We start from the raw sequence: 17,957 nt of genomic DNA, 5'->3' as shown, positions 1-17,957 counted from the left end.
CCCGAGGACTTGCGGCAAGGGCTAGGAATGCCCGACCACGCCTCGTAATTATCTCGTGGGCACCCTTCAGGTCAACCCGTCTCCACATCACTCGCAATTAAGCTCGCACGGGTACCCCTCAGGGCCGACCCGTCTTTAGTAACATGGTTCAGTGTAAATTCATAGTAACCATAGTAATTGCGTGTCCAAACATCAAGGGAAAAACCCAAGGAATCACACCCGGTGAATTCCACTCGATGTAATCATCAAGGTGAATGTAAGAGGAATCACCCCCGAGGTTCACACTTGAGGGGTTGCACGACAGAGTCGTATCGAAAGTGGTTAAGGAGGAAATCACCCTCGATGACCATGACCTAATAACTACACTACATGGTTAACATTAGAAGTGCTGAAGAGGTCTCACCCTCGGCACTCGATAGTAACCCAGTAGTGTCGAGCAACTAAGGTGAAAGTGATGTGCGGTGCCGAGGCCTGGTCTTCGATCCCGTTGATCGGGTCTTCAATGATGAAGCAGGGGCAACAAGGACAAGGGGGGTCACTGATAGATCACTCACCAACCTATACTAAGCAGTTTAGGATAAGCAGGTAGGTAACAACAAGCAGGTTATAAAAGCAGGCTATGCATCAGAATAGGAGCAAACAAATACAATAGCAAAATCTAATGCAAGCATGAGAAAATGGAATGGGCGATATCGGGATGATTAAAGGGGGGCTTGCCTGGAAGCTCTGCTGAAAAGGAAGAAGTGCCGTCGTCGACATAGTCGATCACAGGGGAATCAACATCGTCACGTGGTCTATCGAAGAGAAGAGGGGGGGGAGAAACAGTAAATACAGAGCAAACAATGCATCACAAAAAATATAACAAGGCAAAACATGGTGCCAGGGGTGACCAAACGCAGTACTAGGCGATACTGGTGAAGGGGAGAAACATCCGGGAAAATATCCCCGGTGTTCCGCATTTTTCGGACAGATGAATCGGAGGGAAAAGTTGCGTGCTCGCTATGCTAGAGATGTGTGGCGGACGAACGGGTTGTGTATCCGTACTCGTCTCGTCGTTCTGAGCAACTTTCATGTAGAAAACATTTTCATCCGAGTTACGGTTTATTTTTTATGAATTTTCAAAGATTAAACCATTTTTTGAAATTAATTTTAGTTTGAAATAAAACAGAACATTCTTCTGTCACCTAGTGTCACTCTAGCCAGAGTGCATGACCGTGGGCCAGGGGAGGGGAGTGCTGAGTCAGCAACCTAGTCAGCATTTGACTGGGTCTACTTTGACTAGTCAAAGGGTCAGGTGGGACCCTTCTGTCAGTGTCACAAGTGTTTAAAGATTTCTTTTAAGCTGTTTATTTAGAGGTGGGGGCCACTGTCATAGTCCTATCAAATAACAGGGTTAGTTAGTTTGGTTAACAGGGGCTTTCACCTAATCTAATTAGGTGGGACCCATTTGTCATTTGCTAACAACCTTAATTAGCATTAATTTAATACTACTAAACTAAACCTACTACTACTAGTAAACAAGGGCCGGCCGTTCGTGCGGGAGACATAGCCAGCGCTGTGCTCACACATGCACACAAGCACACGCCACACTCAGCCATGGCCTTGGCAAGGCCATGACCAACTGCAAGCAGCATGCGGCAGCAGGTAACCACACTACGCAACGGCAACGGCAACGCAGCAGCGAAGAGCAGCACCAGTGGCTAGGAGTAGCAAGCAGCAACGGCAGCGCAGGGGCAGCAGCAGCTGGCTCGCGGGCACTGGCGTGCGCGCACGAAACGGCCATGGCGCCAGCGAAGACGGGCAGCAGCGGCAGCAAGCAGCATCAACAAGCGGCGGCAATAGAGCAGCAGCGGCGAGGGGCGCAGGTGGCTGCAGGAGGACGTGGGCGACGCGGCCAGAGGGCGCGATGGCGGAACGAGCTCGGGTCAGGCGGGCAGCAGCGTCTACGGCGATGGATCCACGCGAAGGAAGAAGAGGATCGACGGATGGGCTCACATGGGGGGCGTAGGCGAACTCGGCGAGGTCGGGGGCGGTCGAGGCGGCGCGGATCGAGGCGAAATCGACGACGACAGAAGGAAGAAGACGATCTCGATCCCGTCGTTCGGCGGTGCCCTGGCTCGATCTGGACTTGTAGACGACATGGAAGACGACGGGGAAGCCGGGGGGCACACTATCTTGGCGCAGGGACGACGGTGGCCGCGACAATGACGACGGCGAGCGCGGTCACCGCACGAGCTCCGAGCTTGTTTTCGAGCAGATGAGGAGCGACACGATGGGGGGAACGAGAGGGGATCGATCGAGAGCAGGCTAGGGTTTTCGGTGGACGCGTTTATAGGTCGTGGGGGGCGACGTGGAGACTATCCATGGCTAAGGCGGCTCGGATGCGCGCCACGCCCTCCTCTGCCTCCTGTAGCGTGAGGTAAGGGATGGTGGAGGTGGGCTGGGCTGTGTTTCTTGATAGGCCTGGGTCCAGTAGTGTAGGTCATTTCTTTTTCCCTTTTCTGTTTACCCTTTTCTGTTTCTTTTTATTTATTTGCTTTTCTTTCACTGTTTGCATTTTTATAGAAATAGCAAATGATTTCTTTTCCACAAAGTAATTGGCACATAAATACTAGGCCATATATTAAGGGTGCACACAAGGTTTGGGGTTAACTGGACAAGCTTAACTAATTATTTATTTTGAAAAGGTCATTTTATGTGATGTTGGATCATTTATTATTTTCCTAGGAATTGATTTGTGAGTCAAGTGAAGTTAGTTTCAACATGGCAATGAACACGGGAATTTATAGATTTATTCGAGCATTTTAGTTTTAATATTTGAAAACTTTTATTGTTTGACTTTGTTTTAGATTTGAAATTTCAACCAATTTCGAACCAACGCGAGTTTAAGAACAGTAATCGTGGTGACATGGCACCATTAGAAGGGGATTACTGTAGCTTAATTATCCGCGCGTCACATGAGGGAACAAATTTTCTCGCCATTTGAAAATCACTAAGGTATGTCCTTTTGTGTGGCCTCGAGCGCGGAAATGGATTCCACGTTATGTGTAGGTGCCTCCGCGGGGTGGAGCTCTCGAGAGCAATGGCCAAGAAGTGAAGGCTCCCAGACCTCAAGGATGTCTGGCACATAGGCCCGTAGTGATTATTTAACATACTAGAGCCACTCTCACAGACGTTTCATATGACGCTTTTGATGACTATGTGGCCCTTGTCAAAGAGATTAGAGAGGCGAGATTAAGATGATCTTTTTTTAACACAGTACAGAGCAAGCGCTTATATACACGCGCATACACTCACCTCTATGCTCACCTCTATGAACGCGCATACACACTCTATCCCTATGAGCACTTTAGAAAGACTGAGCCAGCATATCATACGTATCCTCCTACTGAATGCGCATCATCAGAAATCGAGAAATAAATGCGAGCATCAAGACTTGAACTCTGATGGGCTGGGGATACCACAGTCCCTCTAACCAGCGGCGGAGCTACTTGGGGGCCAACCTGGGCCATGGCCCCCCTGCTCATAGGAAAACATGCACATCTTCTATATCTGAATAGGGACACCCCATTAGCTGATTTTCCTGACTTCTCAGGAAGCCACATCACCCGAATTGTTATAGCCGTTGATACTGTAGAGCCGAGAAGTCTGCAGCCGTCTGATCAGCAACTGGTGAAATTTACGGAGGCTTGCCACCGCTAAGTGACAATAACGCTTCGTTCCTTCTCTCTCATTCATTCTTTCTTCTCGACGGAACCGGACATACACAGCGCAACACACAAAAAAGAAAGGCATCGCTTGCAAGAACTCATCCCCGTTGCTTTCCTCAACCTAGCTCGCCGTGGCAGCACACAAACTACGAGGGCTCCCCAGGTGGACGAGGTCGCTCTCCCATGTGGTTCTCTCGATAGTGCGCCTGATCACTCCCCATGGCCCGGATGACGCTCCCTCGCGTGGTTCTATCGACAGTGCGTCTGGTCGCTCCCCATGGCCGGCCTAGCTCATTTTTTGATCTCCTTGGTTACCGGACAGTATCGTGTGCGCTCTGGTGGAATGGGTTCGCGAGGAATAGAGAAACAAATTTTATGTTTAGAGTTGATGCAATCCATGGGCTAAATTGTTCAATACAACAGGATTTGGTGGTAGTTGTGCGTCTATATATATTCATCCATGCCTGTGCCGAAGCTTGAGGATGACCCAAACTGGGCTAGATAGAGGTTGCGGCCGCACGGTTCGTTGCTAGCCCATATCAAGCCCAATAGCCCTGCTACGTGTGACATCTTATGGTACGTTGTTGGTTGTCCGTGCTAGCCCATGTAAAAGGCAGGCATGTAACTTGCTTAGTTTGGTCATGTTGTTAGCCCATCTAACGCATAGCACTAGGGGGGTGTTTGTTTCCGGGGACTTTTTTGTGTAGGGACTAGAAAAAGTCCCTTTTAGAGATTTTTTTACCAAACGGGAGAGACTTTTTAGGGACTAAATTAGGCATTTGGGACTAAATGAAGAAGACTCTCAAGGAGAGTCTTTTTGGGACTTTTTGGGACTTTTTCAACAATGCCCCTTCATGCACCCATTGGCCCGCCACCCTGTAGTGTTGTTTGATTGTTATTTTTCTATATACTAGGAACAACATGGTCATTTAATAACCTCTAGGAAGGGACTAGGGACTTTTTAGTCTCTGGAAACAAACAGGAAGGGACTTTTTAAGGACTAGAGACTTTTTAGTTGGGACTAGAAAAAGTCCTAGGACTAGAGAACCAAACACCACCTAGGTCTCTAAGGCTTCATCTCTCTCTTCCGCTCATCGTCGCCGCTCTATCTTCTACTCGCCGCCGACGCTTTCTCTTCTACTCGCCAGTCGCCACCATGAAACGGTAGCCACCACTACACATGAAACAGCAGCATCCAACGCGGATCATTACTCGACCCTCCATTACCCCGCCGCTCTCTCTTCCGCTCGATGCTGCCTTTCTCTTTAAAAAGACGTCCTCAAGCACGCACAATTCCTCGCGTCCTCTTCGTCTCTAGCCCTCCACTCCGGTAGGTGGACGATCCCTATTTTTAACCATCGTCATTCTTTCTGATTCATGCACTTATGCTTTTTGAATTGCCTGCTTGCGCTCTGGATCCACAGGTGCTTGGCTCATTGAAGAAAAAAATCACACAACCTCTCTTGGTCCCCATATTATTTCCTGATATGTATGTGGTCCATAAGATATGTTGTATTCATTTCTTTCAATGCTAGAGTTTAATCTATCATATGCAGTTTTTTTGAAGATGGGGCCGACAGAATAGTAGTTCATTTGACCTGAAACAGTACCTCTGCCTACCAGATTAATTGACCAGAAAGAGGCCAGGGGTAAGATTATAATATTTGTTTGCATGCTATTGTAGAGTATCATGGAATTCAACATGGATTTCTACAAGTTGTGGCAACTTAGATTAGCAAACCACTTTTACTCTATAAGAAGACTATTTGGCATTCCATGATAGCATAGAAACACAACCGAATACTATCTCCTTCTGAGTAAAAAATGATTATGCCCTTCAAGTGTTACTTCACTAGGTTTGTGACGCCCCGAGACCGATGTGCCAAGTGTCCTCCAGTTATTCGCTGTTGTTGCCTTGTCATGTGCTTGCGTGTCATGCATTGCATATCATGTCATCATGTGCATTACATCATCATGTTTTAAAACTTGCATTCGTCCGGGTTCCCCCAGTTCCATCTGTTGTCCATTCTGAGCCTAGACACACTTGCACATGCCCGCGACATATCCAAAATATTATTTTATAAGTGGTCGGAAAATGTTCTCGGAATGGGATGAAAGTTGGCGTGTGGTCTTATTATAGTGTAGATATACCGCCTGTCAAGTTTCATCGCATTCGGAGTTCGTTTGACGCCCCAACGTTTAACTATAGCGGCATTATAGCCGGTCTAACGTCGGACGTTTTCGGTCTCCGGAAACAGTCGCTGGGCCTCCCTCTCTTCTCTTCTCTCAACTCGAGACCGCCTACACAGCTCACTACCTTCCGCCAGGTCCAACCTAACCTCTCTCGTCAGCCCGACCCCTCGCGCGCGCGTCCGAAAGCTGTCCCGAACCCGACCCGGGCAGTCGTCACCGTTGGATCCGGATCAACCCCAAACATCTACAAAACATCTTCCTTTTGTTCATTGAACCCCCTAGCCTATTTTTTTTCCGCCCGTCCGACTATGATCGGAGGGGCTAGATAGCCCCTACCCTTTTCCTACCTGCTATTTATAGTAGATGAAACCCTACCTAAACTAGCCAACCCTAGAAATTAGGAGGTTTGTCCCTTTCCCCGCCGCCGCACTCTCCACAAAATCCCCTATCGGGATCCTCCCTGATCCAATCCACCAACCAGCGCTCCCCCATGTCCCTCCTCGATCCCCATCACTCGCGGCCACCCAAAAATCCTACCAGTCACCGGGAAGCTCGTCGGCGCAAGCTCCTCCCGTGCCCTTCCTGAGCCGAGCGCCATGGCCCCGCCGTATATCGCCGGAGCAGAAGCCCCTTGCCCAGTGCGCCGGAATTGTGCCTCACCACCATCACGGTCAGCTAGGCCACAGAGGACCAGGTCGCCATGCCCCTGCCTTCCCTTCTTTTGCTCGTCGTGCTCCTGTCTCTCAACCTCTCTAATCTCTCTCGCCTCTCCCTTCTCTAGCAGAGACTCGACGCCTTGGACGCTCACGTCCCCAATCTTGCAGCGCCGCCGCCTGGAGCTTCTTCGCCGGAGGCCTTCGCCTCGTCCGCGTCGTCGGCGTCCATCCCCGCCTGAATCCTCGCGTCCTCTCCGAACCTTGTGACTGCTGCTTCGCCTCTGCATCGAACGAGTCTCTGCCTCCTCCGCCCGAGCCCCCACACAGGAGATGCCTGGCGCTCCACCCCAAGAAGGAACAACGTCCAAGCGCTCCTTCCTCCTGCGGCCCTCCAGCCGCCTGCCATGACCTTCGTCATGCCCGCAAGCTTCGCCTGCACCTCGCCTCCCCGACATGAACTATCCCGATCCGGCCATCTCCGGTGGCCTCCTCCTCGTCGTGGCCTAGGCGAACTACAGACCCACCGTGACCTCGCCCTCCGACGACCTCCATCGCCCAGGGCCCCATCGACCTCTCCGCCCTAGCCTCCGCCGCCGCACCGGCGAGTGCGGCGCGGGAGCACCGCCTGCGTCGCTGCTGCCGTCGCGAACCTCTCCTGCCGCTCCTTCGTGGACCCCGCGCCAAGTACGTGCCTCACCGGAGTGGTCCTCGCCGCCGCCCTTCTCCCTCTGCCTTGCCCGCTCGCCGGAGCTCGGGCGCTGCTCTGCTTCGTGCTCGCTGGCCCTGTCGTGCGCTGCTCTGCTTCGGCCAAGCCTCCCCGTTGAACCATTCAATCGCCAACGTGGGCAGCCACCTGGGCCTCAAGCCTCCCCGTGGCCCAGATCTGTTAGCCCAGCTACGGGCCTACCTCCTCCTCTCCATAGTTCCAGGCCAAGGCCCATGGTGAGCGCCCAGCCGCCCCTGTTTTGGTCCAGTTCCTTTTTTTTTCAGATCTGCGTTTTAGTATTTTTCCAGAGACAGCAGTTTTGCAGAAAGCCCCTGTTTTTCACTCATTAATAACTCTTGAACCGTGCTTCGGATTAAAATGGTTTAAATATGTAAAATGCTTAGAATTTCATATAGTTTCATGATATGTCTTTTTCATCCATGTTTAAAATGTTTAATATGTTGTTTGTTTAAATTTGCTTAAATAACTTGCTAAAATGGTTTAATTCATAACTAAATAACCGTAACTCGAAATTTAATAAACTTTATATGTAAATGGGGTGGAAAAATGCCTAGATTATCATGATGGCTTTACTTTGCATGTTTAACTACCCTAAAATTGTGTTTAGGGTAGAACAGTACCAAATATAGTTTATGCACATGAGGAGTTTCCGGATTTGTTGTTCGTTGCTTCTGGCCTCATTTAACCTTGACTTGATAGGTAGTTTTACTTTGCTTCACCCTCTTGCCATGGATAATCAACATTTAATATTGTTGGGTACATAAACGAGATTGAACTAAATAATTAATGTGGTGTTCCATCAATATGTAACTCCGTTGCATAATGAGCTCCACTTAATCTGTAGTACTGTTTGTGCACTTTGCCATGCCATGCTTCATTAAACCGGACATGCATCATACTCAATTGTGCATCACGCCATGTTGATGTGTTGGTTGTTTACTATGTTGTTTGCTTCTTTCCGGTGTTGCTTCTTCGGGTTGGTTCCGATAACATCATGTGTGTGAGGATCCGTTCGACTACGTCTGTTTATCTTCTTCATAGACTCGTTCTTCTTCCTTGCGGGATTTCAGGCAAGATGATCATACCCTCGAAATCACTTCTATCTTTGCTTGCTTAGTTGCTCGCTCTTTTGCTATGCCTATGTTGCGATACCTACCACTTGCTTATCATGCCTCCCATATTGTTGAACCGAGCCTCTAACCCACCTTGTCCTAGCAAACCGTTGTTTGACTATGTTACCGCTTTGCTCAACCCCTCTTATAGCATTGTTAGTTGCAGGTGAAGATTGAAGTTTGTTCCTTATTGGAACATGGAGATGTTGTTCCTTGATGAAACATGTTTACTTGTTGGGATATCACAATATCTCTTATTTAATTAATGCATCTATATACTTGGTAAAGGGTGGAAGGCTCGGCCTTATGCCTGGTGTTTTGTTCCACTCTTGCCGCCCTAGTTTCCGTCATATCGGTGTTATGTTTCCGGATTTTGTGTTCCTTACGCGGTTGGGTAATAATGGGAACCCCTTGACAGTTCGCCTTGAATAAAACTCCTCCAGCAATGCCCAACCTACCATTTGCCACCTAGCCTTTTCTTTTCCTTGGGTTCTGCAGACTCAAGGGTCATCATTATTTTACCCCCCCGGGCCAGTGCTCCTCTGAGTGTTGGTCCAAACTGTCAGCCGTCGGTGGCCACCAGGGGCAACTCTGGGCCTATCGGAAGTTTGGACAATCTGAGTGTGCCCTGAGAAAGAGATATGTGCAGCTCCTATCGGGATTTGTCGGCACATTCGGGCGGTGTTGCTGGTTTAGTTTTACCCTGTCGAAATGTCTTGTAACCGGGATTCCGAGTCTGATCGGGTCTTCCCGCTAGAAGGAATATCCTTCGTTGACCGTGAGAGCTTGTGATGGGCTAAGTTGGGACACCCCTGCAGGGATTTGAACTTTCGAAAGCCGTGCCCGCGGTTATGGGCAGATAGGAATTTGTTAATGCCCGGTTGTAGAAAACCTAAAGTTGACCTCAATTAAAATGCATCAACCGCGTGTGTTACCGTGATGGTCTCTTTCCGGCGGAGTCCGGAAAGTGAACACGGTGTTGGAGTTATGCTTGACGTAGGTTGTTCTAGGATCACTTCTTGATCATAGTTTCTCGGTCGTGCTTTGCCTTCTCTTCTCGCTCTCATTTGCGTATGTTAGCCACCAAATATGCTAGTCGCTTGCTGCAGCTCCACCTCATACCTTTACCTTACCCATAAGCTTAAATAGTCTTGATCGCGAGGGTGCGAGATTGCTGAGTCCCCATGACTCACAGATACTTCCAAAATCAGCTTGCAGGTGTCGTTGAACCGTGCAGATGAATCAACTAAGCTCAAGGAGGAGCTCGATGAAGATCTTGTCCTTTGTGTTGTTTCGTTCTAGTTGATCAGTAGTGGTGCCCAGTTGGGGTCGATCGGGGACCTTGTCACATTTGGGGGTTCTTCTTTTATTTTGGTTCCGTAGTCGGACCTTGATTGTATTTGGATGTTGTAATGCTTTATTCATGTATTGTGTGAAGTGGCGATTGTAAGCCAACTATGTATCTCTTTCCCTTATGTATTACATGGGTTGTGTGAAGATTACCTCACTTGCGACATTGCTTTCAATGCGGTTATGCCTCTAAGTCGTGCTTCGACACGTGGAAGATATAGCCGCATCGAGGACGTTACAGGGTTAATGTTTTATGCAATCCATCACTTGGGGTTTCTGCCTATTGATCTGTCAGTATCATATACAAGCGGTATATATGGGTTGCTATCGTCAAGCATGCATGCAAGCAGCAAAGAACCACACTTCTATTTAAATTTATATATTGTTGCTTAAATTGTAATCCATTCTAACTATTATTTGTACTACTTCAGGATGATCATATGCATGTATATGGATTCAGCTTATGCAACTATAAATGGGTTGAATTGCATTAGTATGAAATTGAGCAAATCTGAATTGTGAAGTATATATGCGCTTCTATCCACTTTATTGGGATGATTATGTAGATTTTACTATAATTGTTGTCAATATATACTATTTTCCTATTACATGTGCAAATAGTACAAAAATAAAGACAGGCCATATCAAATTTTTGAATGAAATTGCTTCCAAAATATTGATTACATCGATATGATTAAAAAATTGTCAAAATGTTGCAGCAAGCCTTAAGGCATAGCAAGTATATGTTTGCTTTCACAATGTCAACATTTATCATTGCACCGGCTCTCATCCAGAATATCCCGCAGCAACGCGCGAGGTACCACCTAGTATGCCTTAATATTTGGTCTAATTTTTGACTAAAATCAGCCTAAAGCAATCATGTTTGCCCCACCCCCCTCAGTCCATGCCCGTTCATAATTTCATCTCAAGCTCCGCCACTGCCTCTAACCATCCACCCACAGATTGGTTCGCATTAGATTCAGATGGTCGTATGGTTACAATCGGATTTCGAGACAGTGTGTACTCATTTAGTTTGGAGGAATTTCATAGGAATTGTACATGATAGGATTCTTATAGAATTTTTTCCTATAAAGCCCTTTGGTTCATAGGAATGGATTCCTATTCTTACATAGGATTGGTTCCTATCCTTCATATTTCATAGAAAAATAAAAATGAATCTAGACTTAATGAAAAAATTCTTTTGGTGTCAATCAAATGATATCTCGTTTCCTATTTCTACTCATAGAATTTGAGATACATGTCATCTCATTTCCTACAAAATTCCTATTCCTAAGATAATTCTATCCTATGAACTAAAAGAGGCTTGAAACTGCGTGAACTGGATTGTCTTAATCCAGGTTAATTAATACGAAACCCTATCTCCGTCGGGAAAAAAATGCAAGGTGTGTGGCGGTTGACGCGTCGGATCCTCAGGCCACCCGAAGCAAGCAAAGCACAGCACGGGCCATCGGCCTGCCCGCCCAAACGTCTCCCTTCCCTGCCCGAGTCGTCCCGTCCCAGCCTTTTCCTCCGGCCTCCCCACACTACCCTCGAGCGCCGACCCCCTCGGCACCCGTACAAATCCTCGCCGCCCTCCCACGAAACCCTAACCACAACGCCCTTCACCTCGCGAGTGAGGCGGCGGCGGGCGGCAAGAGGAGCAAGGAGGCGAGAAGGAGCAGCAGCGGGAGAGGCCCGCGGCCCGCGCGGCATTGGCGGCGATGTCCGCGTCCATGTGCCGGAAGCGGGCGTCCTCCTTCTCCGAGGAACGCTCCCACGCGGAGGCGTCGTCCTCGCCGCTCTCCAAGCGCGCACGCTTCCTCGCGGACGGCGGCAGCCCCAAGCCGCGGGGCGTCGTCGACTCCGACCTGGTGGCCGTGATCCGCGCGCGGTTCCCTTCCGTGAGGCTTGAGGTGATCCCACCCTGCTCGAATCCATTCCAAAGCGGACATGGTTATGCTTCCTTGTTTCGATTGATTGCGAGAGGAAACGTTTCGTGTGATGTAAATCTGTTCTTTCACTTGAAATAAGTAGTAGCTCTCGCTGATGTGGCTGTGCAAGGAGCAAGAGTTCCCACGCGCCGCTGTAGCCGTCGTGAACAAGCGTGGCATGCTTTCCAGCCCCCTGGGAGTGGGTGCTAAGTTCCCATTGACAAGGTTAGATGGAGTTGCCGGAACAAGATAGTTTGTTTTAGCTTGTGCTTTTAGTAATTGTGTGCCCTTGTTAATTGTTGAACTTGTTGTTTGTGATCATTTTATGCTGAAATGGAGGTAGGATATGTGTGCCTAGATATTTTCTGCATTATGCATTGTGGGAAATTTTAGTAAGAAATATATTTGTTGTCCGACCCTGCGCAAGCGGGAGCTACTTGCACCGGTCTGCCCTTTTCAAATATATTTGTTGCGAATATGAGCAGCTGGCAGTTCTAACAAATAATAACGTGGCACCGCCAGCCTTGTCTTGGTTGGAGGAACATGCTAACCGGTACCATTACAAATCCCTGTTGGTTAGTTGTCTTCTTCTTCGCCTGTTTTGTACCTAGTGTTATGCCACTTACTGTGTTTCTTGGCTTAGATAGGATGCCATTGTTTGATTTTGTAGTCATGTCATGTGTTGTCTTGTTAGCTTACATGGGATGCTATCCTCTAATTCTTCAACTTTTCATAATTGTTAAGAAGTGGTAATGTCAGCCTGCCATAGCTAGATATTCTTACCCTTTTATTGAATTCTCCAGTGTTCAAGAAAGCGTTTTTAAGCCAGGCTTAAGCGCTGAGCGATGGCAAAACACTTCGCTCTGGCACTAAGCGGTAGATTAAGTTTTTTTTTATTGGCCAGAATTTGGCTGTTTTTGAACTACTTCTGCTTGGCTGCTTGCGCAATAGTGGCAATATGCCATTTATCTTATTATTAGTGTCTGTTCTGGAACTATTTCCTTCAGATTGTGGCCACATCATCTCTATTAAGCTATGTCTATTTGAACTAAACCTCATTTTAGTTGTTATTTTGCTTGCTGTGTGAACCTGATGTGTATTTGCTACGGTGTAATGGTAATATTTACCTATGTGCTATGTTTCCTATTTTCCTGTGCATATTATTCAATAACAGTAAAAATCAGGCCAATTTAAAAAAAAACGCTTGAGCATGCTCTAATCTGTGCCCTTCCGCTTCACTTAGGCTTTCCGCTTTTTTGAACATTGGAATTGTCACATTTGCTTATTGACATGTTAGATGTAGTTTGCTAAAGTGGTATAAGTATGTCACTTTTGAGGGCTTATTGGCTTTGGCAACTAAACCTACTCACTATTTGAAGCCTTATGGAAGCTTTTCTCATTTCAGTTCATTGAAAAGGCTCTGGAAGAATGTGAAAACAATTTGGATTCAGCGATGAAGTATTTACTTCCTCTACACTTAGAACCCACAGAATATAATGTGGATCCCGTGTATCAATCTCCCAATGAAATGTCTACTGAGGTTCAAGTGCCCAATGAAGGTAGTCTTTCATTGTAGTCTGATCCTTTATGTGATGTTGACACCACTTAATCTGAAAGAAAACCAAGTAATGCAAAAAGCTTTGCGTCTTGATGCATTAATAGAGGAAAAACAATTCTCTACACTCCCTAAGCACTAAGCTCCGCCTGTAGTGATGCCTGGACACCGTAATCTTTGTTGTTTTGAATTAGATTTGCTTCCTCTTGGCATTGGTAGATTTTACCACACTTGTGGTCAAGCATTTTCTTCTGTCAGTTATCATTGTCAGTTACTATGTTAGTATCCACTCTTCTAGCTTGTCCCAGCATTGTTTTTCCAGCAGGAGAGCTCCACGTATATGTGAAATTGGTTGAAATATTTAATGTAATGCAATGCTATTACATTCTATCACTTTGGTGAAGTACTCCCCCCTTGTGCAAGTTCTTGGGTTTACGCAGCCTCTCTGCATTGCACATTTGCACTATGCATGGTAGGTCTTGCCTCGTATAATCCTTCCCAGACCTCCCCTGGTGTGGGAGCTTCTAGCACTGGGTCTGTCCTTTTAATGCTATATCGCATTCTACCTCGGTACTTCTTCTGTTCATATTTACGTGGCTTTAAGGCTTCTGTTATTTTAAGGAATTTACTAAAATGACCACGTAACTGTATATATTTTTTCAACAATGTCTTGTGCTAAGTAAAAACACCCTGTTTAATGCAAGTAGCATGCTTTAGATAACAAATGGTTTACATAATGATTTATTCAGCTGTGAGAATCGCGCATCCATGTTTTATGTTTTGATTAGATTAATTTGGAGATATCTCATTCATAAAAGCGATGATCTTAATAATGACAGCTATCTTGCTTTATGCTACAGGTATTGTAGAATGTAATGAAGTTCCAGCACCCATAGGAAGTGTTCCCGGTGCAGAGAACCTTCAATCAGGTATCACCCAATGGGTTGAGATTCTTATGAATGAGATGGCAAGTGCCTCTAATTCAGATGATGCAAAGGTTCGTGCTTCAAGAGTACTGGAGGCTTATGACAAGTCCACGTCCTCTTGTATCCATACAGAAGCAATGCAGAAATATCAGAAGGTAGTTGAATACCCCTCCCAAAGCACTTCGGAACTTGCCTGCTTGTTACTTGTCTGATTTTTGATACTTGTTATGGGTTTTGTGCTTTTATCCTTGTCCTTTGATTTTGGCTTCTTGAGCAATATAAGTTTGTGCTTGTAGCTTGATTCCAGTGACTGGTCGGACACTCTATAAGTGGCTTGAGGGCCAAGTATTGGCAACTGATGGTTTGTATAGGTCCATGCCTTGTAGAAATCTTGTCAGTAACGAAGACTTCCATGATGTGTCACATATCAGTAATGAACTAATGACTTCCAAAAATGTACTTTGCATCAAACTTCCGCTTTCTGAAATGTACTATTCCATGGGACTTGCTCCCTTATTTCCACAGTTTGTTTGTTTAAATTACCTTCTCCTTGTTTTCTTTGTTGTAATTTATTTACTAGTGATTGCTAGATATCAAACCATAGCATTTTCATACGATGGTCTATTTATATCACCAAAGAACTAGCCGTGGATAGGGGTGCGTGGAAGTTAGCTATCCACGCGCCAGAACAATGACTTGGTTTCGAGATCTTATGGGTTTCAACTCTAGCCTATCCTAACTTGTTTGGGAATGAAAGGCTTTGTTGTTGTTATTGTTGGTGGTTTTGTTCACTTCTACAGGGTAATACTTCCTCCTTTTGGGTTTACAAGGCCTGTATGTATTTTAAGATTATTTTCACCATCAGTTAGACCAAGAATATATGAATTGTGTGCCATAAAAATTACACTATGGAAACTTCTTTCGAATACTGAATACAAATTCAATGGTAATACTTACGACATATAATTAACACGAGTTTTTTGTTAGTCAAATTTATGGTCAAAGCTGACCTCAAAATACGTGCAAGCCTTCTAAGCCCTAAAGGAGGTACTACCTGTTGTGCTCGTAGGTTATTTGATCATGTACGTAATTTAGTTAAAAATATTGAGTGGTAAACATGATGGAAGAAATTCAAGTGCGCAGCCAAATCTTTGATTTCATACCTTTTTAGGAGACTAAAAGCGAAGCTATGGCACGTTGTACCGCTATCCTAGCTACGACCGCTATAGCTAAAGCTATAGCAAGTGTGCATGGTCCAAAAACGACCATATTGAGTGGTAAACATCATGCAATCATTTGTACACATAAATTTAATCCAAAACGACCACATATATAAATAAAATAAATTAGAAATCCTAACAATGTAGCATCCAATCTATCTTGGGTGGTTGTTTTATCTTGGAGCATAGGCCGGTTGGCGACTACTTCAAGACGACTCTCACCGACACTCATGATGTTGCAACCAGAAAAAAAATCATTGATCCAATTAGTTAAATGATGGATCCTCTTTAGTCCTTACCTGGCTAGTGTTTTTGGTTAGGCATTTACTTTTATCTTTTTCCTATAAAAGCGCTATTCCTATAAAAACACTATTGTAAATAGCTTCCGTGATAGCTGACATAGCTATAGTGTTCTGCTATTACAGCCCCATTACGAATATGAATAAAATATATCAATGTATGGTGGTTTAAAACATAAAGTAGGTTTACATAGTATGTTTGCTATTGTAAGTATGTGAAGCAAAATTAGAATTTGATTGATTTTGTGCTCTCCCTGAGAAATTCTTGCTTTTCAAACAGGAAATTTTGTTGTACAAGGAACAATTTGAAGCCGTCATTAAAGAAAATACTATTCTTAAGAAAGCCGTGGCAATTCAACATGAACGCCAAAAGGAGCATGAAGAGAGAAACCAGGAGCTTCAACAACTAAATCAGTTGGTTATGCAGTACCGGGAACAAATTAGGAATCTTGAGGTTCAGTATTCTTACTGCTCTGCTATTCCCTTTTTATCATGCCTCTGATGTACCTTGGGAACACGGTTGTGGTAAATGATTTTTTTGTTTCTTTCCACTTGTGTACAGATAAACAACTACGCCTTGTCCATGCACCTCAGACAATCTCAGCAGGGTAACTCGATTCCAGGGCACTTTCATCGGGACATTTTGTGAAACCAGAAGCCAATACAAGGTTTCCATAGCATGAGGACAAGTTGCAGGTCTTGTTGCGAGAGGCTATGTTCAACATATATCACCTATACTCAAGATATTATAGGCAAGTGATACGATAGCTTTGATATATGGTGATGTATACCTTTGTACCTCTGTATAGTGTGCTGATTGCCCTCCCGGTCAGCCCAGCATGAGTCGTGCTGTTGTTTAAGAACAGACATAATGTGATGAAGTTTAAAAGAAAGGAGAAAAACACATTTGATTTTTACAGAGATGTGCGGTTTTTCATTCTGTGCCGTGATTGCAAAATGTTCAGTTTTGCTCATCCTGTGACAAGGAATGTGTGGCTTTATTACTGTATAGTGTTCATCATATAACTGTTGCATGCTGCACAAGTTATTCAAGTGTGGTGCGTTGTTTACTTGTCTTGTTTTTAAGTTATTCAAGTATATGTAGCTGTCGGGCGACAACGTGAATCTGTTGAGCCTGTTGAGTAAATGCATGGTAAGAAATTGTTCTGCATGTACTCCCTTCCGTTCCTAAATGCACGTCTTTTTAGAAATTTCACTATAAACTACATGCAGATGTATATACACATATTTTAGAGTGTAGATTCACTCATTTTGCTTCGTACGTAGTCTATAGTGGAATCTCTAAAAAGACTTCTATTTAGGAACCGGGGGAGTAGTTTGATAGGCTGCATATCACCTGGCTGCATCAGGAAAGCAATCTTTCCTTTGTTTGGTGGCCTGCCTTGGCTGGGCTGATGTACTACACGGTGTTTGGTTGCATGCATTAGACAATTAAAAGTTTAAATCTACACATGGGTCGCGTCTGACACGCACGGAGTGGCGGCAGCTACACATGATTCCATCGGCGACACTAGCATCATTTGTTGCACGGGAAGTCCGCGAGAAGGGACGAGTAGGAGGGTGCTGAGGCAGAGGGCGGGGAGGAGAAGTGCGGAGTCCGAGAGAAACAACACCGGCGGTGGCGGCGAACATGACAGGCATCTGTGCAGCAAGGTTGACGATGATCAGTGAGAAACAGAAAAAAGCCGCTCCAAATTTCATGTCCTTTGAATGCTTTTGTTTATATTGAACTTGCCATTTTCGGTTCTTTGAATGCTACGTATATGTTGATGTACGTTATGCTACTTTCACGTTGCATGTATTGCATGGATTTAGAGTTTCCACATGAGGGGGCGGCTGTGGACGCAGAAACTTGACAGGTGACACATGTTCATGGACATATAGGGATTTAAATGATTTTTTTTCAAAACTATGTTATTTTTTGTAGCAATTTCGGAAACTATAGAACGTAATGCAAAAAAACCAAAACTAGTAGCCTGTCGGCCATTCTTTGGCCGAAGTAGTACTTTTCGGCCACACTTAGTCCGAAGTAGTACTTTTCGGCCACACTTAGGCCGAAAAGGCACTTTTTGGTCAACTCTAGGCCGAAATAGACTTTTTGGTCAAGTCTAAGCCAAAAAGTCACTTTTTGGTCAACCCTAGGCCGAAGTTGCATGGCTCATGCTGAAATGTATTTTGTCGCCACCCGTTTCCCGCCAACCCCTTCCCGCCATATGTTTCCGCCACCCGTTTCTCGCCAACCCCTCCCCGCCAATCC

At 45.6% G+C, this 17,957-nt stretch overlaps 1 protein-coding gene across 1 annotated transcript; it reads left to right on the top strand.

Moving 5' to 3' along the window:
* Nucleotides 1-11,241: 11,241 nt before the first annotated feature.
* Nucleotides 11,242-16,619, top strand: LOC119301094. The gene is made up of 5 exons (XM_037577988.1): nucleotides 11,242-11,661; nucleotides 13,085-13,238; nucleotides 14,095-14,315; nucleotides 15,960-16,133; nucleotides 16,242-16,619. The coding sequence occupies exons 1-5, from the start codon at nucleotides 11,470-11,472 to the stop codon at nucleotides 16,326-16,328; spliced, it is 828 nt and encodes a 275-aa protein (XP_037433885.1). The 5' UTR covers nucleotides 11,242-11,469; the 3' UTR covers nucleotides 16,329-16,619.
* Nucleotides 16,620-17,957: the final 1,338 nt, after the last annotated feature.

This window comes from Triticum dicoccoides, chromosome 5A (genome assembly GCF_002162155.2).
Source record: "Triticum dicoccoides isolate Atlit2015 ecotype Zavitan chromosome 5A, WEW_v2.0, whole genome shotgun sequence".
Taxonomy (NCBI): Eukaryota; Viridiplantae; Streptophyta; class Magnoliopsida; order Poales; family Poaceae; genus Triticum; species Triticum dicoccoides.
Note: the sequence above shows the minus strand (reverse complement) of the source record. Positions and strands in the feature narration are given on the sequence as shown.